Below are 27,133 nucleotides of genomic sequence, written 5' to 3'. Positions count from 1 at the left end.
CAAAAAAAGAAGTAAGCAGAACAAAAAAAAAAAGGAAAAAAAATTAAATTGAATTAATTCATAATATTAAAAGAAACAAAAAAAAGTAAAAGGAGGAGGAATCCACTTTGTCCTTTACACATTGTATGAACTGCGCATAGCCCCCTTTATATTAAATGGGTCACATTACACATCGAATTTTTTACATGTTACTTATGATGAGCGTAGGAATAGATTTTACTTATTGCTTGGCGGAAGGGCATATTATGCAGGATGGTAACGTATATTCCTGCGACCTCCTGTTGTATTCGGCCTTCCTCTTCTGCTGCTGGTGGATGGTCGTGTAGTAGTGTATGGGGCAGAATGCACAGTAGAATCCTCTACTGAATCCTCCACTGTAGACTCTTCCGTTGAGTCGAACGCTGAGTCAAATGTTGAGTCGTCTAATGTGGAGTCTCCTCCTGTCGAGGCTTCTGTTGTTGAATATTTAGTAGAAGAATATTCCATGGAATCGTCGTCATCCGTTTCCATATCCAAGTTCTGTTCTATAGATCTTCTTCTTCTGTTAGAAGAGGAGTTATTATTCCTTTTAGAAAATATGGAGGTGTACGGAAAGGAAGGAGCATATTCAAGTATATGGTATATATGTGTACACGGCCGTGCCATTTACATTTATCCTGAATATAAGGACACATTAGTGTATGTTAGCGTATGTATATATTTATTATTTCTGTGTACCTTATATAGAAGAAAAGTGATGATACTAATTCCTGCTGCTGGCAACACAGCAGATACGATGGGGATGGTAGGGATGTTTACTTCAGATGGGGAGGCTGGAGCAAGGAGTTCTGCTTTCTGCACTTGATGGTCACTACTATCCGACATACTCTGCTGCGGACCCCGTGAGTCCGTACCTTCAGAGTTGCCCGGATTACCAGGTTGGGCATGCGGTTGTGGTTTTTCTGGTATAGGTACTGGTGGCTTCTTTTCCTCCTTTGCACTCTCATCACCTCGGGTACCTACTGCACCTGCTGGACCTGCGGAGCCCATTGGACCAGTTTCTCCCCTTGGACCCTTTTCACCTGGTCCAGGTCCTGCTTGAGGTTCTGAAGGTCCATTCAGGGTAGTTCTTTCTTCCACTGAGTGGGTTTCACTGCTTGTAAGTTCTGGTGATGGTGCTGATGCTGACAGTTGTCCCCCTCGAGCTGCTGGTCGTGCTGGTTCCGGAGGTGGTGGAGGTTGGCATGTCAACTTTGATGGGTCCGGGACATTTTTACCCGTATTTCTACTATTGAACATTCCCAGGAGCTCGGTACAATAACTTTCACTCTTACCCTTGCCACAACGTCCCACCATACTTCCATATATTCCTTGAATCTTCCGCACATACGCAGCACACTTAGCGTCACACTGCTTACCATCACCCAACTTCCCTTTTGTACTACTACTATAATTCTGCCAGTAGTCAAATAATTCTTTCATTCGTCCGAAATCTTCTACGCTTATATTAGGGCATAGTTCTTCACAACTATTATTATTATTAACCTCTTTTATTAATTTATATATTTCCCTCATAGTATCCTCGAAGTCCTGGTCCTTGTCTTTTATTTGTGATATTACACTTCCGAGCCAATAGTAGAAGAATTTGCAACTATGCCCGATTGGTCTACCTACCTCTGTTCTATTTTTATTCCCTTTACACCATGTATTCAGAATTTTCCTCCTTAAATTTTGGGAATGCGTACATTCCCCTAATATACCCTCCACTTCTTCCCCCTTTCCATTTTATGAATTACTGCATCTATTAGTATTTGCCCAACTATCGAGGCCCTTATATATAGTTTCGGAACTTAAGCGTCCGAAACAATCTTTCTGTAAGTACAAGAAACAGTATAAATGTATTATACTATGTATGTATTCCGTAATATAGTACACACATTATGAAGTACTTTTCGAACATTACAGATTTATTCTTCCTTCCGTAAAGTTTTTTTACCGCTGACATTTTATCCTTTCCTTTGTTGCGATATTTGGATTTATAATAACTTCATTCTCCTATTTGTATATACCTTCGGTATATACTCCCTTTCCTCTTTTTAATGTACACTTTTTGATTATTCCTTCCTGCGCTTCATTTATACTTATGGTTATACACAGTACATTTTTTTTCCTCCTGTAGCAGTTATTTTCTTATTATTGGAATTAATTATAACACATATGGGCATATGTACTGAATTTTTGCATATATATTATTCATTCACTCATAATAGGGCTTCCATAATTTTAAGGGTCCTCCATAATAAAAATATAAGAAGGAAGAACCATATATTTTTAACTCCTACACTTACACAATATTCCATTCTTCCATCCTTAGCATTATAATTCTATATATATATTACTTATTTCATACGTATGAATGTAATTTTTTCCCCTGAATATTATATTTGTACTATATTTTAAATTCGCATTCTACTGTTGCTAAAATTTATTATTTATAATTATTCATATATTATATAATTCCCAAATTATAAAGGATTCCTCACTCCACCTTACATCGTATACAGTAAAGATCTGTTTGCACTATTAATTTACCTTCCACCGCAATTTTATTTATTCATACAATGCGATTACTCCTTTTATTCTTATATAGAGCGTTCATTTTTTTAAATTTCTTCTTTGCACCTGCGATTTTTGCATATGCGCGATTTATACACACGGTCGTTGTCCATTTTCCTTCCTTCTTCCTTTTCTTTCCCTTTTTTTTTTTTTTCTGGACAATTCTTTTTTTTTTTTCTCAATTTTTCCTGTGTGACAAAATTTATATTAGGGCAAGTTTCTTTTTGGACAATATTTTTTTTGTGTGTGAAATTTTTTCTGTGTGACACAGTTTATATTAGGGCACATTTTTTTCTTTTTTGTGCAATTTTTTCTGTGTGACAAAATTTATATTAGGGTATTTTTTTTCTTTTGGACAACTCTTTTTTTGTGCTATTTTCCTCTGTGGCAAAATTTATATTAGGGCATTTTCTTTTTTTTTTCTTTTAATTTTTTAAAGGAGTAGACGGATTATTATTTTTCCTTTTTTTTTGTATGTTTGAATAAGCATATAAGGAAAGAATGCTCCAAACAATGCGGGAAAACAAAAAAAGGAATGTGCTTACTCCTCGCAAAAAAATATGTGTAAAAAATTAAAAACAAAATTTATGAAGGTAAAAAACTATAACAAAAAAAAAAAATTTTAATGAACATATTTTGGATCCTTCAGTAAAAGAAGAATTTCCCAAAGAAATCCAAATAAATTGGAGGGAAAAAAATTTTTTTTTTCCTTTTGAACTTATATTAATTACACATTAACATAAGCACCTTCGTGCAATACAAAAAAGGAAAGAATTAAAGGAAAAAAAAAAAGGAACAGAGAGAAGATGATGCCATTATACCTTGTACACTATATGAGCTTAGCGGTTATTTATATCACCCTCCCTCCGAGGCGGAGAGATGGAACATCACATTCAATGTTACCATCCGAGTGTTACATTCCAATGTTACACATTCAATGTGTTACATTACAAATGTGTTATATTACATATGTTGATAACTAATATTCTTGCCCCTTCCTTTCCTTCTTCTTCCTCCTTCCTTAGACCCTTCCTTCCATCTTCTATCATCATCTAGATGATGATCATCTGGTGGATGAAGTAGTGTATGGGATTGAATATTCTGATGAATTTATTGTTGTTAATGTGTCGTCTTCGTCGTCGTCGTCTGACAATGGTGACTTAAAATAATGATTGATGGTTGATCTTTTTCTTCTGCTTCTTCCATTTCCAGAATGGTTATGGTTCCTCAAGAAGAAAGGTTTGTACTTATAAAAAAAGTAAGCCAATGCAGGTAATCCTATTGTTGCCAATGCACCTGATACAGCAGCAGGGACGATAATGCTAGCATCTGCTTCTTCCCCTTCTTTTCTGTGACTACCACCACCGTCTCTCCCTCCCTTTCCTTCTCCACCAGAGACACCATCAACAGGGCATGAACTGCCAGGTTCAGTACAACTGCCACTACTGCCAGCTTGATTTGGATTAGGATTTGGTTTTGGACATTCCAGTTTTTCCAGTTCCTGAGAATTACAGTAATCTTTACCTTCCCCTTTCTTCTGATTAAACCAGGCACAATATGGATCACTACTAGTTGTAGGTTCATTGCAATGTGCAATTACAGCAGTACATGCTTTAGTAATGTTTTCTAAGTGTTCTTCGCATTTACTTATACATTCAGGCCTACTACTCTGTAACACTGTTTGTATATTATTACGGTCGTAGTAGTAATCGAATATTAATTTTCTATTTTTGAATTGTTCCTTGGTAATATTACTGTCCTTGCATACTCTGTTACACTCATGATTGCAGCTCTTGCCAAGAACTGATCTCCCTAGGTATTGGTAAATTGTCTCTATAACTTCTCCTAGTAATTTGGGCCTTTCTACTTTATCTTCTACTTTATGACCTATCCATAAATACAGGAAATTACAACGTTCCTTATGCGCAGGGTTGTCACCACCCATTGTACATGCATAACAGTAGTTCTTCGCAATTTCCCCTGCATCACTATCATCCGCTTTATACATTTCTAATGCTTTCTTCACCCCCCATTCCGCCGTACTCTGGTTCCACTGATCTCCCTGTGCTGGACACACTATTGTTTTCATGTCGAACGCAGCATACACTAATTTCGATGGTAATTGCTTTAAACATTCGTCCTACAGTTGGAATTGAACAAAGGAATCAAAATATATAAGGTGGTATTTACGTGGGTGCTTACATTTTTATTATATTGTTCAAGGGATATTATATGTATAGTAGTAGTGGTGCATCCACTTTTAAATAAAAAAGAGAACAAATCACCAAGTACTTCGTCTCTTCCCTCCACCATTGTTTACATACACATTTTTTGATGTATATATATAAAAGTAATCTAACAATGTTCAATCATTTAAAAGGAATGTGTACAAAAATATTCCTTGTTTCATGATTATGAATGGAATTGTATGTGTGACAATTCCGTTTGACTAGTGATTATGAGCTTGGACATATATCAAATTCTTATTCACTTCCTCTCAGTAATACATATTGCTTCATTTTCAAGTAATGATAAGATATTATGTATACACATAAAATCACTTTACACATATAATTATTGCACAAGTAGAAGAAACTAAGCAAGAAATAATGAAATAAAAATAAAAAAATCATACTTCATATATTCTTCACACACCATACTCTCTTATTGTTGCTAATAGTTCAAAGCATCATATTATTAATCCTACCACTTAGTTATTATATACATAAAGGAATAGTCATATATGAGCAAAAATGTTAGCACTTATTATATTAATTCATGCTTCACTGTTGTTTAAAAGATTACTAAGAACTGTTAACAAATGCAATACACTTCGTCTGCATTGTGAGCTCTTTATTTCAACCTCCAAATGTGTATATTCCTTATTATTCAACAAGTCCAACGTACACTTACACAATAAGTGATACATAACTAATGAGAAACACTACATTATTTACATGTGTGAAAAAGAGAAGGTTACGAATCCGTATCATCATATCTTACATGACATCTTCCCCCTTCTCTTTCATGGTCCTTCAATAATAATAATACATCTTTTTTTTTTCCTTGCTCCCTGATAAGTGTGCTGTAACTCATTTCTTACATGTGGAATGTGCACTACATTATTTGAGTCACTTCTCCCATAATGCATATTATATTCTATATATTAATGTAAACGCCCTTTTCTTCTTTTTCCCTTTTATTTTACACTACTAGGTAGTTCATAAGGGTTAAGAAGTTTGGGGTGTTAGGACGTTTTGGTTTTCTGGGGGGAACTCCTTTTTTTTATGTGTATACGATGTTAGTAAAATATATATATATATTGTTGTTATTATATATGAATGATGATGACCATCATCATTACTGCCATTGGTGTACTCATTTGTTCCAACATATAGTAATGATGATAAATCACAATTTGGAAGGAAGAAAAGAATAAATGAAGAAAAGTGAAGTTTAATAGTGTGTTCGGTGTGTGCGCACAGCAAATATGATTATCAATAGTACTGCATAAGTGTATATCAGAAGTTTATTAAGGAATATCTTATAAGAGAATAAGCTGAATACACTATAGTCGCGCCCCCTCCTTCATGTTCAGAACAGCGTTCCTTCTTCTACATATTTTTTCCGTGTTAACTTACTTCATGTTGTGCTAGTAAATATTCATTTATTACAGACATTGTTCTCTATACATTCCTTATATATAAAATATTTCGAGTTTATTCCCTAGTAGGGCGACCATACAACCTTTACTCCATCATACTGCACTCCTCTTAATTATGTCGAAGACAACGACAGTCATAACAAAATTGGAGGTACTACCGTAGTATGTTGCCCCATGTGTGGTGAATATAGAGTGGAATTTGCACAGTGAAAAACCCCTTTCAACTGAACTACAGCAAAACGACATTGCACATGTGTAGACTTCCCCTAGACCACCTCCTTCCCTTCCCTAGACCCCCTGTTTCCTTTTTAACCTTCCTTTACCCTAAATGCAGAATCCAACCCTTTAATCTTCCTCCTCCCTTAGACACTCCTTCCTTATACTCTCCTTACTTCCCTCCTTAGGCCCTTTCCTTTCCTACCTTCCTCCTTAGACCACCTCCTTTCCTTTCCTAAAATGGAAATTCCTCTTCCTTCATCCTCCTTCCTTAGACCCCTTCCCCCGAAAGTGTCATGTTCGGACCTTCCATATAACCCAAGAATGTAGTATACATTCCCTCCCCCATTTGCATTACCTTTCCCCTCTCTGAGCTTGACATTCCACTGTCGCTGATTAGTTCTATGGACGTTTCCTATTTTAACTTTTCCTTTTTTTTTTTTGCACTTTTGGGGGGGGTGCCCCCCAGCATGGAGGGTCCTCCAAAGGGGGAGACCCCAAAGGGGAGCTATAAATAGGGAAAGTAACCCTAACGGGGATGACCCCGCCGTCGGGGCCGTCGCCCACCTGAGTAGTATAGACAAACCTCCAATACTATGGTTGCCATGACCACGTATTATATGCGTAGATGGTGCGTACATAGGGCCTAAAAAGGGTAGCCCATACAGAGCATAGAGAACTGTCCAATTGCAGACTACGAATTTGTGTACAGTTGCGACATCGCCCAAGATACACATATATATAATTCTACACACCATGTGGATCGCGTGGACCATCTGCAGCACTTGGACCATGTGGATTATATGGTCGACATGGTCTACATGATCCATATGGATCATGTGGTTCATGTGGTTCATGTGGTCAGCATAGTTCTAAGAACGCCACGTGTGCGCTACACTTGCACACAGGGATAATACTGCAGAGAAGAGTTTGATGGCAAAGTTGGATGGTATCATACAATTTGGGGTTAGCTCTGTCATGTTCCTAATAGGAATCGTGGCGATTCATCTATGTATAAGTGAAGGTTAATATTCCAATGCACAATTGTAATGAAGGATGTAAGTGAAATATATGTGGGTAAAGGACAGCGGGGAAATATATCGTGCTCATAATTCTTAATAGGTGTTGTGGAGAGTGTGGATGTTAATTTTGGCTTTGTTGTTTGAGGAGTGTATGAAATGGAAAAAAATGTGTGTTGTGAGGAGGTTTATTTAGATCATTTATTACACAACACCTAAGGAACGAGGGCGGTGTGGTGTTATACCTCATATGTTATACTATGTTTACATTTCGGTATGGACAGACTTGGTACAGAGGGATATCTCATTTTTGAACATTCCTATATTTGTCAAATTTAATAAATCTCTCTTTTTGTAAACCTGTGACCAGAAGGTTCACTCTGTTCTTTTCCTTGTTTTTTACACCATATCTATATGATGTAATATTAATATTACTACTTGAATGTGCACAGCTTTAATTCATCATTAAATGACAAAAGATATAAATTTCTGTTTAATTTTTGATCCGACAAAAATTTATTAGATTACGCTTTTTTTTTTTTTTTTTTTTTTTTTTTTTTTAGTTTACACGCATATATATTATTAATTATGCATATCGAAACCATGTTTTGTGACATACAACAATTGAACACAATATTTGTTTAATTTATTACCACCCTTCCTTTTTCAAAAGGACTTCTTCGCTTTCCTTAACATTTTTCATTTTCATGTGAAAGTGAAAGTGAAAGTGAATGTTGAAGTGTCCAAAAAAAATAATCCTCCGCAACGAACACATCAAAAATAAATGTTGCCAATCGGAAGATTATAATTTTTAATCAACATAGTAAACAGTTATGAAGGGAGCATAAAGAAAAAAAAAAAAATTAATACACAATAAAATGATCAACACTGATTAACATAAAAAAAAAAAAAAAAAAAAATGAGTCACACAAAATGTTACTCCTGCGAGGTGTACACACACATTCCCGCGCCATCGTGTCATTCACTCTCTGTGTTAGTAAAAAAGGTGGATTGCACATTTCCTTAAAAAAAAAAAATAGAGAAGGGGAACCATGTGCATTCCTTTCCTCATAGGGAGAAACACCTCCTATATGCTAAGCAGCTCAGATGCTCAATTCCCTTTCGACGTGCTGCCCACTTTTGACGACGGCAGACCCATAATCCAATCTACGATTTTTTTCAAAACTTTTTCATTTCCGGGCTCCTGAACGACGGTATGTTCCATATCCTCCAGTGTGTGCATTTCCTTATTGTTCACATCGAGTCGATTATAGAACGACAGGGATCCGTCATAGCAGCACAAAATGTCCTCCTTAGAATGAATAATCAACACAGGGATATCTTTAGGCATGTGTTCTATGTCATTGTCTAAGGTGCCAATTGCTTTCAAAAGCTCATAGCCAAGTCTACACGTGATTGCCTCCTTAGATCGAATTTTATCATACTTAATAATATATTTAACATACGGATACTTCTTATATGGATACTTGGAAATAAGTCTCACCGTTGGAAACCAATCAGCAATGCACTTGGACAATGGGAGATAAACGTACTGAAATAGGAACGAATTTCTCGATGGTAGCTTTTTAGCAGTTATCATCGGAGAGATGGATATGCATCCGTTGATATACAATCCCGTACCTTCTCTTCTATTATGCGACTTCCCTAATATTTGTAGCATCCTTAAAGCGATACTTCCCCCCATGGATATGCCTACTACGTAAGTGGGAAGAGTCTTCCTTCCACATATTTGGTCCTCCCGAAATGGCAAACTACCATCCTCCCCCTTCCGTGGATCACCAACATTGGAATCATTTATGCTATCCTGAATGTTCCTAATATACTGCATTACATCATAGGCGAAATCATCAAACTCTTTTACGTTAGCTTTTAAATTGTCCCACCCGTCGGACAGTCCATGACCTTGTAAATCTAATCCAAAAACGGAATATCCATGTTTATTAAAATGTTCTACCCAGCTATCTTTATAAACGTAAAAATTATTTCCATCTTTTAATATGGCTTTATCGTTATTTACTATTTCAACGTTATGCCTCAAAAATGAAAACCTCGTGTGTGAATTTAATCCATGGATTAATACAATGAGGCCTACCGCATTCCTTACTATCCATCCGTATGATCGTAATAACAACCCATCCTTATTAAAGAAAGCACCAAGTGTTGGTTTGCCGTCTAATCTAGTGGCCCCTCTCAAGCATATTTCTCCATCGCGCGATTCATTATCAACCATTATATAAGTTAAAAAAAAAAAAAAACAAAAAAAAAAAAAATTTTTTAGTTCAACATAAAATGAAAAATCAAACAAACAGTGGACAGAAAAAAATAAAAGAAATGTGCGACTTAGTATAACGTCTCAAGGAGAAAGCTCCTCAAGAGAAGCTGTTCTCAAAGGGAGTGTATATTCTTAATACAATAATGATCACAGAAAAAAGGGGGGAGGGGAACTTTTCTAACTTCTGCTTTTAACTGTACCGCATTAAGCCTATCCATAAAATGGGTAATTCATCCCCTTCCCTTCAGCTTCGGTTTAATTCAGCAAAGACCTTAAATACACCACCCCCCATGGAATTTGGACAAAATACTATTTCTTATTGCATCGTAGCCGCGCGTGCTCCCACTTTTTTTACAAAGAAAAATTACTATTTCTTTCTTTTTCTTTCTTTTTTTTATTTTTTTCCATTGCACTAACTTCCAATGTTACTTTTCTTCGTAATAAAGTAATATGGACAAAAAAAATACAACTTTTAAAATTATAATTTTTTCTAATATATACATTAAAGTAAAAACAAATTACTCCTGAATGGTGGTTGCGTTTCATTCTATTTTCATCCTAGTGCACAAATTAATTATTCTTGCGTCTGATAAGAATATATGTATTATTTATTATTTTAAATGAGACGACTAGAAAAATACAAAAAAAAAAAAAAAATGGGGGGTACATAAATAAATAAATGATGACAACATCGCGTACCGTTGCTAGGGCCCGCATTATATACCCCGCCACAGCGTGCATAAAATAATAACTGCAACAAATTATTAGGCACATACTTTGACATGCTTCCCATAATATTTGTAACCCCCTTCCCTTTTCATCGCGTAAGGCGCCATAGCGCACCATATATATGTATATATATATGCTCATATAAATAACATACAAAAATACACTTCTGAGCATTTTAGTAACTCTAAAATTATAAATCCTAACACTCCAATTTATAAATCTCCTATATGCGATTGATGGAGGCCCTTCTTCTTTTCTAATTTACTCCGCTCCGGTTGAATTTAAAATCTTTTCAACCTTCTAAATGAACAACAAAAAAAGTATAAGCAACGAAATTAGATATATCAGTCCGTCGACCCCATGGTGTTCTATTTTTTGTGATTTCGTTTATATATATATTATTAATTATTATTTCTGCGTCTGCCCGGATTAGTAGTATCATCACGGTTTCTTAATCATTGTTATTGCGCATATTAGAAGAATATTAAAAATTGCATAAATAAATATGCGCATATTATTTTTTAAGCAACGCCACATTATTTGCCTTACAAAAAATATTTTTTCCCTTTTTTTTTTTTCTCCTTCAATTCACGTTTATACTTATATTGAGATTCGGATGAGAATCATTTTAGAAAAATAAAAATTTTAGATGTAGATTGATTCTTCAGAAAATGCATTTCTCAGAGTAACAAGCATTTCATTTCAATTGGAAGTTCCTTTCTTGTACGTTCGCTTGCCCGCAATTTTTTGAATTTTTATTTTTTTCTAAATAAAGAAAAATCAACATCCCTAATCGATTATTTTATTCTATTTTCTCCTTACCCTGAGTGAAGAATTTAAGTATAAATGCCCGAATAAGATAGGTGCAACTGGGCTAAGAAATTTTTATTCCTCCGGAATACAGCTTATAGAATATGTTCCAATTTCATAGCAGCTATTCTGCTTTTATAAAACGATCACTTCACGCACTCCCTTCAGTTAACCAAACTATTTCACCACAAACAGTCACCATGGAAGAAGCTACAGAAGTTTTGAGCACCCCCTTGACAAGTTCCAATCCTCTTACAGAGATAGCCTTAAGGTACAAAGATAAACTCCTAACCAGTCTCGATAAGGAGCAGATGGTCCTAACGGTGGGTATCATCATGACTGCCATCACATCCGCCGTTGCTTTTGGCGTTCTTTCCACGGTAAGATAAAAAAAAAAAAAAAATCTACATGTGCAAGGGGGGATAACAGCACTAGTCTGTTCTCTTCCCCCTGTTTGTGTTAACCTGTTCGTATCAACCTGTTCGTATCAACCTGTTCGTATTAACCTGTTCGTATCAACCTGTTCGTATCAACCTGTTCGTATCAACCTGTCCGTATCAACCTGTTCGTATCAACCTGTCCGTATTCACGGTTAGTTATACATATGATCCCCCTCGCCTTCTCATGCCAGAATGGAGATTTTAAAGACTTCATAGGAGGCCAATGCGAAGATGAAGAGGAGGAGGCCCCAAAGGAGGAAGAACCCGTAGAAAGGACCGAAGAGTGGAAAAGACAAGAATGGAAGGACTGGTTGAAGAAATTGGAACGAGAATGGAAAATATTCTATAAAAAGCTAGAAAATGAAAAAAATGCATTTATGGAAGAAAAAGAAGAAGATTGGAACACATGGATGGAATCGATACAGAAAAAATGGTCCCACTTTAACCCTAACATGGATAAAGAATTTCACACCAATATGATTAAGAACTCCATGAATTGGACTGAGCCTCAGTGGAGAGAGTGGATCCAAACGAGCGGAAGAGTATACCTCGATATCGAATGGAAGAAATGGTTTTTCGAAAAACAATCTCACCTAGACGAATTAATTGTGAAGAAATGGATTCAATGGAAAAAAGACAAAATCATCGACTGGTTAATGTGTGACTGGAAACGAGAAGAACAGGAACAGTGGGAAGGGTTTGAAGATCAGCCATGGTCTTCCAAAATATTCCAAATATTTAAAAAAAAAAAGTATGAAGCTTTTAAAGAGAGAACTGAAGATGAATGGGATGATTGGTTCGAATGGGTAAAGAGAAAAGATAATATTTTTATTACCAACATTCTAAATGAGTGGATACAATGGAAAGATGAAAAGAACATTCTGTACAACCAATGGGTAGAGACCTTTATCACCAATTGGATGAACCAGAAAAAGTGGAAAGTGTGGAATGAGGAGAGAAGAAACCTAACCGCAAAGGCGAAGGCTGCATTAAATAAATAAAGTTAGTTACACTCAAAGAAGGAAAAGTGGTCCAAACTAACAATGTGCGCATTAGGCGCTTCTTTGCTCTGCCAAATGGACCCCTTATCCGCTACACGGCTGGGTCAACTATAACTGAGAAAGCTAAAATGTAAGAAGAAGAAAAGGGAGGGGAAAAAAAAAAAAAAAAAACTTATAAAAAAGGATAACCTTTTTTTCCGCGTTTGCCTATTATCTCACTCCGAATAAGGCCACGTGTTCCATAACTGCGAAGTGTATTCTTATCCAACATTAGATCAGCCCGAATGAGATGACACCACTGAGGGGATACTTTCCGAAATGGGACCGTAACGATTTGCTCATAGCTTGAAAAGGCACAAAGACAATAATAATAGCAATAGTAATGGTAATACCCCCAGAGGGAAAACACACACTGATATGCGGCCAAAGCAAGCAGCGCGAACAACGCACCTAAACCCGCAACGCAGTTACAAATATGGCTTAACGGACCGAATTAACCATATTTCCAAATCGATGTTTCCACGATTGGTTCATAGCTATATAAATATTCAAGTACAATTAAGTATTTTTTCCTTACTTTGGCCACTGTTTTATGTAGCCCACCTTCTGTCGCGTGGCGAAATCGTTTTTTCTTATTTTTTTTTTCATAAATAATTTTCTTCCTCTGTGTGCTATTATACATATGTGTAGGCCCATGTGCATTACCACGTACAAGTGCCAATACAAATATAATTATAAATATGAATATAATACAAATAAATATTCTACACTTCCCCTTTTGCATATTTCCCCACAACATTTTCTCTCATCCCCTCCCCCCCAAAAAAAAACATATCAAATATAAGTTATTCTATATTCAGCTACTTCTCGCATTATTCATAACACTGCTTCGGTAGATACCTTTTATGGGAATAATTTCTTACCCTGCTTTGAACTTTAAAAATATTTACGGCAGGAGAAGTATCCGAATATTACAATAATATGTTCCTTCCCCCATAGTAGACAAGAAAAACATTGTGCGCACTACACAGTTGCGCTCCTAGGCATCATATAGCAGTGTACTGTCATAATCAGTACGAACTAAAAATGAGGGATCAGCTGTGCCAACGGGGATTTTTTTTTTCTTCTTTTTTCCCTGTGCCACATGTTTGAGGAAGTAGGTCCACGATATGGATTAGTTCCACGCTATACAAAATCCTTTGACCTATCCCCTTTATTGTCACATCGACATATTCACAAAATCACCTTTGTTTGCTTCCGTTATGCGTTCCACTTTTACAACTGGGATTATTCACCATCCAACAAATGAAACGCATCCGAAAACATATTCACCTAATTTACTGTTCTTATCAAAATTCGTAAATACATACTGCACATATAATATATATTTTTTCCCATTACCATTACAAAAATTTCTTTAACACTTAAGCAACGAAGGTGAGGAAAATGCCACAACACGCTGAGCACGGCAAAGTGGAAGAAAAAGGGCCATGTTTATAAGCCCTATAACTCACGCAATAAGGAACAACATATTGTGTCACTCTTTAATATTAGTGAGCGTGACGAGCTGCATTTTTAACTCCTTATAGTGTGCCTACTTTTTTAAAATTAACTTCCCGATCAACATACACATGTCGGGCAACAGATTCTGTATGCTCGCTCCTATAACCCCTTCTGCACATCTACCGAATTACATTCCTTCAATTCCTTCCACCTTCCTAATATACCTCCATATTTGGCTCATTTCCCTCTCCGATAATGCATTTAAAAGAAATCCCCCCGTGTTTACACGCAATGGGAAAAAGCCGAATTTTCACTGGAGCTACGCTAAGAAAGGATGCATATGTACATAGGCACATTATGTACATATTTATGTTCGCAATATTTCTACCTTTTTTTCAGCGAACAGGTCAACAAGCTGATCAACCTTTTACGCACAAAGTGCTCCCTCCTCATTGAACAGTTCTCAAAAAAAAATAGTAAAAGGAAGATGAAAGCATAAACATACGTAGGTAAAAAATGCGGTATATTTAGTACGGGCTTCGCGATAATTCAAAAAAAAAAAAAAAAAAAAAAAAAAACTCTCCCAAATCAGAGTAACTCTCTTGTCATAACAATACTTTATAAGAGAAAGAAAAAAAAAAAAATAAATAATACTAAAAAAAAAGGGGTCCCAATTTTAACACTCTATTTTGCCATTTATAGAAGGTTCATGGCACATGGTAGGCCCCGTTTTTTTTTTTTTTCTTTTTCCCCTTTTAAACATTTATTTTTGAGTGAAATGATATTTAGTTTGAGGTGTTATTCATTAGAAGGATACGTGCACAAATGGGCAAGTAGGGTACGTCGTTTTATGCATAAAGGATCAACGTAAAAATACATTTAACAAACGCTTCTCATAGTTTCATTCTTTCTATTTGAAATAAATTTATGAAAAAGAAGTGCTCAAATATAGGGCCGCTCAAAAGAATAAATATTATATATCTCAATAATGCCTATCATCCGAGTTACGAAAAAAGAATGACGAACGGCATATCTAACCACCTGCCAAAATGTCATTTTTCTTTTTTCCCTCAATACCCATTAGTTCTCCTCCCCTAATTTTATTCTTAATGATGAATTGGGGGAATGGCAAAAATAAGCCACATTAAAATTGAACGGCTTGCCCATCTGCTGATTTGCTAATTTGTTCGTATCAACATGCGTGTAATTTTTTTAAGTCACCTCTTCGAAAAATCAAACCGTTGGTTAGTCAATTTAAACGGTGACCTCCTATACACTTTATGCATCTACATTCGTTACGCAGTTCTATGCACCCTCCTGTAAATCTCATAAAACGGAATATATACTAGTTGTACTTTTTTTCTTTTTTTGGCTACATATTCTTTATTTTCTTCTCGATCTGCCGCCCCTTCTGCTGCAGTTCTTCCAGTTCCAGCGCGTGTAGTTTTATAGCTCTGCGCATTGGAACTTCCTAGTTCGACACAAAATGAGATGCACGCAGGGAGAAAAGTGGATGACGCGGAACCAGTAGGCATTTCAAATTTTTGTGTACCCACATTCCCCTGAAAGCTGATATCTTTATATGTATCGAACTGGAAAGGGAAAAATAGCAATCCGCCTACACACAGACGGTGCAAAAACCAACAGAAAGCAGTGAAACATCCGAAGCAGGACAAAATGGAGCTAGAAACATATCAAGATGACAGTGCCCCCCAAGGCAACTTCCTTTCAAAGTTAAATATACAGGGGCTGAAGCAAATGTTACCGGAAATGAACGAGGATACTTTAATGGCAGTTGTATACATCGGTCTGTTTACCTTCACGTGCTATATTCTCCTTTACATGAGTTATTACATGGTAAGGCCTAAAAATTGCGCCAAATTGCCTTCTGTAGCAATCGTAATTGGTGAAACTGCTAAACCGGGCAATACGTGCTGGAGCTGTAAAACGCGATGATAACACAAGCACTATGCCCTTTTCCTCACCCCACGTACGCCCCATTTTAAACGTTTTTTCCTTTCTAACCTTCTCCTTCATTTACAGTCCGCTAATAGGAAAAAGAGGAACATACACGACACCACGGGAGAGGTCTACTTCGAACAAAAGCTAATAAAAAAATCGGAAAGCATGAAATGTTACGCATGGAATAACTGGATGAACCGCTTAGAACCAGACTGGAAGCATTTTGACAACGCCATTAAAAGAATAAAAGAGAAATGGCTCGAACAAAGAGAGCAATCCTTGGAAGCATGGCTCAAAGAAGTGGAACACAAGTGGAATCATTACCATGAACATATTGATATTTCATACAAACTTTATATCCTGAAAATGTCGCTTTCATGGAATGAGTCTCACTGGGAACACTGGGCGAACGAAGAGTTAAAACGCTTTTTGGACAGAGAATGGCATGATTGGGTCGATCAAACTGAACACCATTTAAATACTTGGATTATGAATGAATGGACTAAATGGAAGGACAGCAAAATAGAGGATTGGTTATCCAGAAACTGGAAGCTCAATGAAAACGCATATTGGGAAAGAATGATAAAGAAAAAGTGGGTCAAGTCCTTATTCAAATTGGTCCGAAGAAACTGGCGCAAATGGAAGGAACGAATTAATAGAGAGAACCAGCAGTGGAACAACTGGGTACAGGGCAAGCAGGATCAGTACATAAACAATCATGAATGGGATGCATGGGTTAAGTGGAAGACAGAAAAGTACACCTCTCTCAAAGAGGTGAGAGAATCCTTGGTCACAAAATGGGTCAGGGACAAGCGGTGGATGGCCTGGATTCAGCATAGACACCATTCGCTTATGGAGGAAAAGTATGAAAATACCTTTCCAGGACACACGCGCATGAGGGTGGAAGAAGTATACTAAGGGAAGGAAGGTTGTCAATATTCTCGGCATCACTACTAACAACTTTTGTCATAATGACTCTGCTTTACCTGACTTCTCTCCAGCTAAATGAATTTTACCCCCAATTATTCTGCAAAATAGCGAGGGAAGCGTAAAAAACGCAAAGTCCGTTAAAATTCTGCAGCTCCATCATCCATATGGCTGTCTTAACAATAACGAGGCCGAGCGTGCATTTAACGCGAGGACACCTATTCGATGTGCGCACATGAAGGAAGAGAAGCCACTTCTTTGGTATGCCCCAAACGGATTAACCGCACAAGAAATGTTTCAAAAATATGCTCCCCATTTTTCATGCACACATAAGGTCCGATCAAAGCTAAACACATTACAAACACTCGCTATGCAAAGTGCAACGTGCAGTATGCGAAGAGGGGCCAGCGGCACAGGACCTATTTCATTAATTAATTAATTTCCGACGGATATATGATGCTTTCACAAAGTTGATAGGACGCTCGTCCTCTTTTGTGAACATGTCCATTGTCATATATTCCAAACTGCTTGTAAAAATGTATTTGTCAAAATTGCCTTATGAAAAGGGTGCTTCATCTGTCTGAATTTGCATCTACATGTAATCACGCTTCCATGCATTTGCCCACGTGTATGCGTCTACGCACATGAACAACTTACACACATGTAGTACCGTTCTTTTCGCCCCAATTTGTAACTGTCAATTTTTCAAAATTTTATTTTATTTTTTTTGTCTCATATTAAGTATATATATGATATGTATAAAGTTGGTTCCCTTGCGGCCACCTAAATTTTCCGTTTTTGCTAAAATTAACTATCCATTATAAATACTATGTCAATTATTTTTCTATCCTTTGTGCCATTTTGCTATGGACATACTCAAGGCAAACATGTCGAAAGCGTCCACGCAGCTGCGCCATTCAACGTCTAGGGGAAAATATCCCCCAATTCGGCTATCTCATTTGATATAGAAAAATGTTTGCACTCTTTTCTCCTCTTTTTGGAGGTGTAAATTTGAAAGAGAAAATATTCATATATATATTTCTTTCCCGTCCGACGGGTGAATAATTCTTTGGAAAAGGAATCCGCCAACAAGTGTAGCGTAACGTGAGCAACATATTCTGCCATTTACGATTCATCAAAAATGTTATAATGAAACATAGCAGGATAGAACACAAGAAGAATTATCTTTTGCGCAGGCTCAAAATAAAATTTCCCCTTTTCTTACTAGCCTATCCTGTTATGGTATATCCCACTTCTGAAGCGCTTCAAACGGAATATTTTACGTCTGAGCAGTTCACCACCACGTACCTTTTCATGGTTGCCCTTCTTTCTTTAAATAAATAACAGCACAGTTTCCACGCAAAAATTTTAATAAGACATAATTCCATCTGGTACAAAGGATTAACTGCAAAATGATACCACAGAAAAGATGTCCTTCGCCCATTTAGATACCAAGCAGTGCCAGTCACCGATGTGTACTCATAATATGGGTGGACAAATATGCCATGGGAAGAACCTGCCTAACGACTTGCACATGTTCTATTCTAGATATTCACATCGCGAATAAAATGTGGACCCTTATAATGCTCCAAACAATGCGCTTAAACAGGTTCATAGGAAATGCAATATGCAATGTTTATAATTTCTTCCTCGCGCCGTTCGTCCGCTTGTCCTTTTATTTTTCTATTTTATATTATTATTATTTTTTTTTTATTTTGTTTTATTTTCTTTTTATTTCATTTCTTTATTTTTCTTTTTTTTAACCTCTGCGAATCCGCTGCTACTAAAGCGCAGATAACGCAGAAAAAACTTCAAATGTTCGCATCTGTATACACGAAGCGGCCATTTCTCGCAGAAGGGAAATCCGCTGGAAGGGCAATTCTTCGTTCTCCTGACCGCACCATTTTTTTCTAAGGCTAGTATAAATACGCACCTGAAAATAATTGCTGCAGTACGTATTATGTAAAAAAATACCTCTAAACCGGCGCGTGACATTTGCAGGCAGAGGCTTATATACTTGTACTGTTTTAATTTTATTTACAATTTTGCTATGCTTGTGCTCCTTTTTTTTTTTTTTTTTTTTTTTTTCTTATTGTAACCCCTTTTAACCTAATTTCTGCGTGATTCCATTAGCCGTACAATTTTTATCCACTACTTCTTTTTACCTTTTTTCTCATTTGATAAAAATTGAGGAAAAACTGGCTTCACGTTTGTGTTCACTTATAAAAGAAAATTGTTATTTTATTTTTTTATATTATATTATACTGTATTATATTTTGATTTATTCTTCATTTTGTTTTTTTTCGTGCCCAGGGCCTCCCCTAGACACCTGAACAATTTTCATTCTTCCATTTAGATGTAAAAGAAATATGGAAGAAGTTGTCGAAATACCGGAACCCACTTCGAATACGTCCTTTTTGAACGCATTTATTGAAAAATACAAGGATAGTTTTTTAGCGAAGGCGAAGAGGGAGTTCCTCATTATTGGTACAAGTTTTATGACGGTCCTTTTGGCTAGCTACATCTTTCTAACATACGTCAATTCGGTAAGTGAAAAAAAAAATGTTGCAGAAAAATAAGAAATAGAATAAGGCACGTGCAGCCTCCTTTTTTCCTTTTCTTTTTGCATCCTAAATGTTCGGCCATCTAATTAGCCTAAACGAGCGTACATTTGTACATGTGTGGAGAGTCGTCCGTAGCGGCGCGTACGGGGAATACCCCCAACGGTGGTTCCATCTTACGTGACAACGAACCCTATTGCCCCACCTGTAACTTATACACACGCTTCCCCCCAACCCCCCATCAGCCGGCCAAAAAACAAATAAAACAGAAAGAAAAGACCGAAAAAAAGGCAATTACCAAAGAGAAGGAAGATGAAAAGAGCAAATCGGATGAGTGGAAAGCAAAAGAATGGAAAGAATGGATGACGCAGTTAGACAGTGATGCAGAAATATTCACAACCTCTTTAGATCACAAAAAAGATCAATGGATAGTTCAAAGAGAACTAGAATGGGGAAATTGGATAAAATCCATGGAAGAAAAATGGAATCATTATAATGAAAACATGGGTTCAGAATACTACTCCTTTATTTATAAAAACACCCCAACATGGACAGATGAAGACTGGGAAAATTGGATAAGGACTGAAGCAAAGGAATTGATGGAAATGGATTGGAATAACTGGGTCTCAGAAAGTGAATCCTATGTAGATGTCATGATGGTGAAGGAGTGGATTCAATGGAAAAATAACAAAATTATGGAGTGGATTACGAAAGATTGGAAATGTAAGGAAGACGAAAAGTGGGATGCTTGGGAAAAAAACAAATGGTCCAAGTGGCTCTCCATTAATGAAAGGAAAAAATGGGCCCAGTGGAAAGACCGACTCAGCAAAGAAACGGAAGAATGGACCGCCTGGGTGGAAAACAAAGAAAAACAATACCTGGATAATGAAGACCAAAAATTAGCTGAATGGAAAAAGAACAATTACGTTTTGTTTAACAAGTGGATGGAATCCTACATCAACAAGTTTATTAAGGAGAAGCAATGGAAGAATTATTTCAAACAACCCAATAGTATGGAATCGCCAGAAGCGATGTCCATGAGTATATAACCACGTGGAGTTTTTTTCTACTCCATGTTTTTACTGCAACTTATTTTTTCATCTTATTACTTCCTTTTTTTTTTTTTCGTATACGTGATTTTCTTATGCGACATGGGGACACTAGCGCTGCTGTGTGTATATGCCCATCTGTCCAACTGCGCGAATGAACAAAACTGATGAACAAGATCAATTAACAGAAAAATAAAAAAAATTCCCAAAAAGGAATCCTTTTATGTGATGCCAATTGGGTGCTGCTACAAGGTGGATGTACATTGTGTCCCATATGTACAGTATTAAAAACTGACATTCATGTGTCACATGATAGGTTTAGAAAAAAAACTCTATATTATCCAGTACCCGAGTATTTTCCTCCAGGGGGAATTACATAAACACAATTTAAAGGCACACCGTGGGCACTACCCGAATTTTGTATTCACGTGGGCATTTCGTACCAGACAGCTTTTTCCCAATTACAGCTGCTGATGAGAACCACTTCACACCAATACTGTTACCAAAATGGCACTCTTATGATGACGTAAAAAAATACAACCGTTAAGTCAACTGTTCATTTTATTTTATTTTTTTATCCATCACGGGAATGTGCAAGACGTGCATGCACATATGCCCTGATGCTTCTGCTTTTGTGCCGCACTTCCATTGTATGTCGAATTGTCCTTCTCAATTGCCTATCTTCCACTGCAGATGTCAAACCGTGATGATTCTTTGTCAGTTTTGCAACCCTGCCAAAAAAAAAGTTGCTCATTAAAAAAGCCTCATTTCCCACCCCAATTGGAAATTAATTACTAACCTTTTTTTTTTTTTTTTTCCTTTTTACCTGTTTGGTGTTAGCAAGATGAACAACCTTCCACGCTTCTGTTGTGTTCCTCCAAAATATTGTTAATAACGGAGGCATGTCATATGTAATGCACCTGGCGGGCCAAACATAACCAAGGCAGGACGGGAGGGGTGACCAGAAGGTGTTTGTCACCCAATTTAGCTAGCTAACGAAACGCATCCGCATTTACGCATATGCGCCCGCATGGCCATTCTCTCACTGATGCATAGGAGGGGTGTGAAAATCCCCCTGTTCCTGCCATAGGGGTCCTTCAAAGTTCGCTTACACAAAAACAGGAAAAGCACAGTTTACGGTGGGTATATAGTAGCCATATATGTAACAACTTATTTCTCCTTCATTTTGTTGAAAAATTGTGAAAGTAAGTGTAGTCTCATTGGAGCTCCTTTCAAGGAATATTACTGTTCGGTGTGCAGATACGGAAGGTATCAAACTTGTATGTATACCCTACATGCCGGGCGATACACCACCTCCCCATGTGTACCACTCACGCAACATGATCACATGTACCCTTTTGCAAATTTATACAAACGGAGAGAATACTTAAGACATAAGGAAGAAAATAAAATCCCCCTGTCGACGTTCAAACCATGGTAACTTTCAGAACACTTGGCAGATTTTTTTTTTCTATGTGCATCTTTAACCCTATATGGTGATAACCCTCTAAGAAAAGCCCTTTCCGAACAGGAGTATAGAGGGACCTTTTTCTAAGGCTACACTAATGATGGGCACTACACCAACGGTCTGCAGCTACATGAACAGATAAATGTGCCTATGCGTGGTGTCACCTGGTAGAAACAGCGCGCCGCCAATGTTTGCATGCACAAGTTATTCGATTCCCCATTTGAGTAAACTACCATTTTATTTTTTTTATTTTATTCCATTTTGTTTTTTTCTCTTTTTCATATATGTATAAGTATAGATAAATCCATGCGTATATATTATTATATACATTCCTGGATGTGAGAAGGGCACCTCTATGCGAGTCAACCGTATGTTACTCATTGCAGACGTGCTAAGCTTTAGATACCATTAGTAGTAGTACTACTATTGCTGCCCACTATATGGTGGCTTCTCTTTTGTAAAAATATATTGATGGGCATACGCGCGTTTTCTTCATTGTAGAACCCTTTTCCTACCTTGCATAAAAAATAATGCTCAGCGCAACTTATCGCTCTAAAAGTGGCATAAAAAGAGGTAACCCTAACTTACTGTTATGCTAATCAGAAATGAAGGAAATGCCGAAATTTGGAAAATGTAAAAAATTATAAAATAATTGTATCTTCTAAAATGGCACAGGAAGGAATAAAAGGAATAGAGCAAAATAAAAAATAAGGCCAGCCACTTTTCTGAGTCGATTTTTTTTTTTCCCTACACCCCCTCATTTTCTTGTTATACATACTTTTTAAATTAAATGAATAAAATTGCAATGCAAATATATATATATATATATATAATTATTTAAAAAAGGTTTTCCTTAGCAGGACTAGTAAAATATAATAAAAATTAGCCACATATTATATTTCTACAGGGAATTATTTTCATGTGCATATGAAATGAATGCATATATGTATGCTCTTCTTTTGCAATTTACAATTTTTGATCATTCACCTGGGTTATATTATATAAAGATTATACTCTCACATACAAGGTAATATAATAATAGTACTGCCTCTTGCTCCCCAGTCGAATAAAAAATACAAAAGAAAAAGGCAATACCATGCGAAAAGAGCAATGGACAAATGCCCCCGCGTTATTCCGCTCTTTTACTTTTTTCTTCCTTCTTTGAAAAAGGGGAACATGAAAAAAAAACACGGCACATTTTTTCTGCAATGTATTTTATTTTAAAAATAAAATTCATATTCTACCTTTTCCTATTTTTATTAAAGCAAAGTTTTTAATTTCCTTTATGAAAAAAAAAAATCATTAAAAGTAAATAACCAAAAATGCAATACTAACAAAATATAATATATTGGTTTTTATTTTACCTTAATTTCTGGTTCCTAAATTTATTCACGTTTCAATGATAAAAAAATAATAATGTAGAATCTATGAAAAAAAAAAAAAGAAGGGAATTTTTATATAATTTCTTGAAGAAAAATATTAGAGCAAATTAACTCTTTTTTCTGCTATTTAAATTTTGCATAAATGTACAATTACACCACATAATATATATGTGAAGTATTAACCTGTTTAATTTATCTAATTATGCTAATTTTACCAAGGCAAGGAAATTTTTCTACCAAATTTCCCTAACGTTGTATTTATTCGTGTACCATTTATACAACATATATATATGCTACACCCCATTCCAAACGCTGAGGAAAAGTGAATTCACCATTTTATGTGCTCAAGGAGTATACCAACACGAGCTCTTTTAACATATCCTAGCATAAGCGTAAAACATAACGCGTATTTATATGCAGTGTTCCAACATTGGAAGAAATAATGACCGGTAAAGTATTCCCATAAGAAGTATCGCTCCTAAGATCAAGCAAGCCGTAAATCATTCACTTCTAAATTTCTATTCTGTTTGTTTTCGTTTTGTATTACAACACTCTTTTGAAGAAACGAAGGAATCATAATACGAGTAGCAGATTCTATTCCAAGTATCCACGCACCTTCCCCATAACGTCGCAATAACGCATTACACAAGTAATGTGTACCTATTTCTGTCCCCACGATATGTTATCATATTAACATACACTGGTCAGATAAGCTCAACAGAGCGTTGTAGAAGAGACATCTGCAGTCATCACATATATATCTATACAATACATACCCACGCATCGAAGCGTCTTCCCTTTTTTTTGCACAATCAAGACCAACTCAGTAGAGCACCCAAACCCTTCGCCCATTTTCCACATCGTACCCCCCAAACACAATGGAGTCATACTATAAGCATGTGTATGATTACGTGCCCAGCACAACCACAACTGTCCTAACAATCACACCAGAACCTGCCCCAACAAACTCGCAAGAAACTGTTCGAATAAGCACTCCAGAAGCTGACCTAACAGGCACACCCGAAACTGACCAAACAGACAGACCCGAAACTTCCCCAACAGGCACCCAAACACCACCACCACCATCCGACTTTTCGGAACCCTCCAGTGCCTCCTCCTCATATACGCCCTCAGAAACACCTACCTTTACCCCCCCTTCCGATACCCCTATATATGATGCATCACGCAATTCACCAACCTTTACTCCTACCGGAGCTCCAACCTTCACTCCACTAGATGGTTCACCTACTTATTCCCAAAGTTGGTCTCCCAATTACGCATCTACAGATATGTATAATGATCGAATGAACTATGGTTATCCATCCCGACATCCCCACCCCCATGGTTCTACCTCTCCCTTTTCCCCTCAATCCCCTTATGGAAATGTGCCTAACCAGATGGACAACCAGATGGGAAATCAGATGAACAACCAGATGGACAACCAGATGGGAAATCAGATGGACAACCAGATGGACAACCAGATGGACAACCAGATGGGAAATCATATGAACAATCAGATGAACAACCAGATGAACAACCAGATGGGAAATCAGATGGGCAACCATATGGGAAATCAGATGGGCAACCATATGGGCAATTATATGGGTAATCAGATGGGAAATCATATGGGTAATCAGATGGGAAATCAGATGGGCAATAATATGGGAAATTATATGGGTAATCAGATGGGCAATAATATGGGAAACTATATGGGTAATAATATGGGTAATAATATGGGTAATAATATGGGAAATTATATGGGTAATCAGATGGGTAATCATATGGGCAATCATATGGGCAATCATATGGGCAACCAGATGGGTAATCATATGGGCAATCATATGGGCAATCATATGGGCAACCAGATGGGCAATCAAATGGGGAACCAGATGGGCAATCAAATGGGGAACCAGATGGGCAACCCACAAAGACAGCTAATGAGGAGAAGCAGAGGACCATACCCATTGCCACCACCCGAAAATGAAAAAAGCACTAGCAGCCCCAGCATGTTCTTCTCCTCCCTCTTAGCTTCAATCATGTATCTATTCTCTTCAACCTCTGTCCTATTTAGCAACATTGCACACCCACCACCCAATGCAAACAGCCTACAATTTAACGCCCCACAAGCAATCGAGTACCACCCAAGGTTACTAGAAAAATCCGAAGAGTGGAAAGACAACGAATGGAAAAATTGGATGAACCAATTGGAAGGAGAGTGGGTAGAATTCAACAACACAATTGAGAAGGAAAAAGGAAAGTGGATAAGTGGAAAGGAAAAGGACTGGGACGAATTTATACAATTTATGGACAACAAATGGATGCACTACCATGAGGACTTAGAAAAAGATGTAAAGTCAGACATATTGAAGAGATCCCTAACCCTAGACGAAAGAGAATGGAAAGAATGGATAAAAACAGAGGGAAAAGAATTAATGGAAAAAGATTGGAAAAACTGGATTACCAATAATGAATCCTATTTAGACGTATGGAGTGTTAAAGAATGGCTCAAATGGAAGAACCAAAAAATTGTTACATGGATTATGACGGACTGGAAATGTGAAGAAGATGAATATTGGTCCAAGTGGGAAGAGTCCTGGGCTAAATGTCCAAACATGCATGACAGAACCAATTGGCTCAACTGGAGAGAAAGATTGAACAAAGAAATGGTCCAGTGGAACAGTTGGGTTATGATGAAAGAACAGAATATTAGAGAAAACCGCTCCAACAACTGGGCCAAATGGAAGAGTGACAAGCACGTCATGTTCAACTTATGGATGGATGCCTTCATCAACAGATGGATCAATGAAAAGCAGTGGTTCGTGTGGGTCAAGGAGAGAAACCATATAAGATCAAGGGGAAGATACCAGGGCTACTAGTAAATCTGCAGAAAAAGGGGTACCTGCACAGAAACCGGTGGACACAGCGACAATTAACGAGATTCGCATCTCCCCCCCCGGTTCCTAATTACGATGGAAAAACCGGCGCCCACACAGAAAGGTAGTAAAAATTGTCCCCCACCATGTATAACAATAATGGCAATTTTTTCTTTTAGAAAAAACATAACCTTCTTAAAGAGGCCTCCCAAAAAAAGAAGCTTTAAAATAATCTATCCATGTACCATCATTATAGCACATGCATTTCTCAGAACAACGTTATTAATCTCTCTGTTCATTTTTTAATTGTATATATTTTATATATATTTGTGTTTAAGAAGAAGAGTTTGTTTTTTTGGGACCTTTATTTTTCCCTGCTAAAATGATTGATGAGTGTTTGGAACTCCTATTTTTCCATTCTCCATGGATATATAATGCTTATATATGTATATATATGTTTATAAACATACACATGATGCAGTGCCTCATTTTTTGTCTCTGAAAATGCATGTATATATGTGATAATATACACATAAATGTACATATATATATTTTTTTATTTTCCTATCGCTATTTGCACGTACGTACATGTATGTGCATATATGTATGTACAAAATGGCCTTTATTAAAATTCCTTTTTA

The 27,133-nt window shown here is 36.8% G+C and overlaps 2 protein-coding genes across 2 annotated transcripts; one reads left to right on the top strand and one right to left on the bottom strand.

Annotated features, from left to right (window-relative positions):
* Positions 1 to 8,605: 8,605 nt before the first annotated feature.
* Positions 8,606 to 9,745, bottom strand: PCOAH_00012700 (Phospholipase; the record flags this gene model as incomplete). The annotated part of the gene is made up of 1 exon (XM_020058079.1): positions 8,606 to 9,745. One exon carries the CDS (start codon positions 9,743 to 9,745, stop codon positions 8,606 to 8,608), a length of 1,140 nt encoding a protein of 379 aa, XP_019913570.1.
* Positions 9,746 to 11,526: 1,781 nt separating this feature from the next.
* On the top strand, positions 11,527 to 26,495 carry PCOAH_00012690 (Tryptophan/threonine-rich antigen; the record flags this gene model as incomplete). Its single annotated transcript, XM_020058078.1, has 11 exons — positions 11,527 to 11,706; positions 11,958 to 12,700; positions 14,670 to 14,729; positions 15,746 to 15,797; positions 15,840 to 16,127; positions 16,314 to 17,095; positions 19,516 to 19,705; positions 19,966 to 20,731; positions 21,860 to 21,908; positions 24,182 to 24,203; positions 24,450 to 26,495. The coding sequence occupies 11 exons, from the start codon at positions 11,527 to 11,529 to the stop codon at positions 26,493 to 26,495; spliced, it is 5,178 nt and encodes a 1,725-aa protein (XP_019913492.1).
* Between the last annotated feature and the right edge of the window lie 638 nt (positions 26,496 to 27,133).

Source organism: Plasmodium coatneyi, chromosome 5, assembly GCF_001680005.1.
Source record: "Plasmodium coatneyi strain Hackeri chromosome 5, complete sequence".
NCBI lineage: Eukaryota > Apicomplexa > Aconoidasida > Haemosporida > Plasmodiidae > Plasmodium > Plasmodium coatneyi.
The sequence above is the reverse complement of the archived record's forward strand: the minus strand, read 5'-3'. Positions and strand labels throughout refer to the sequence as shown.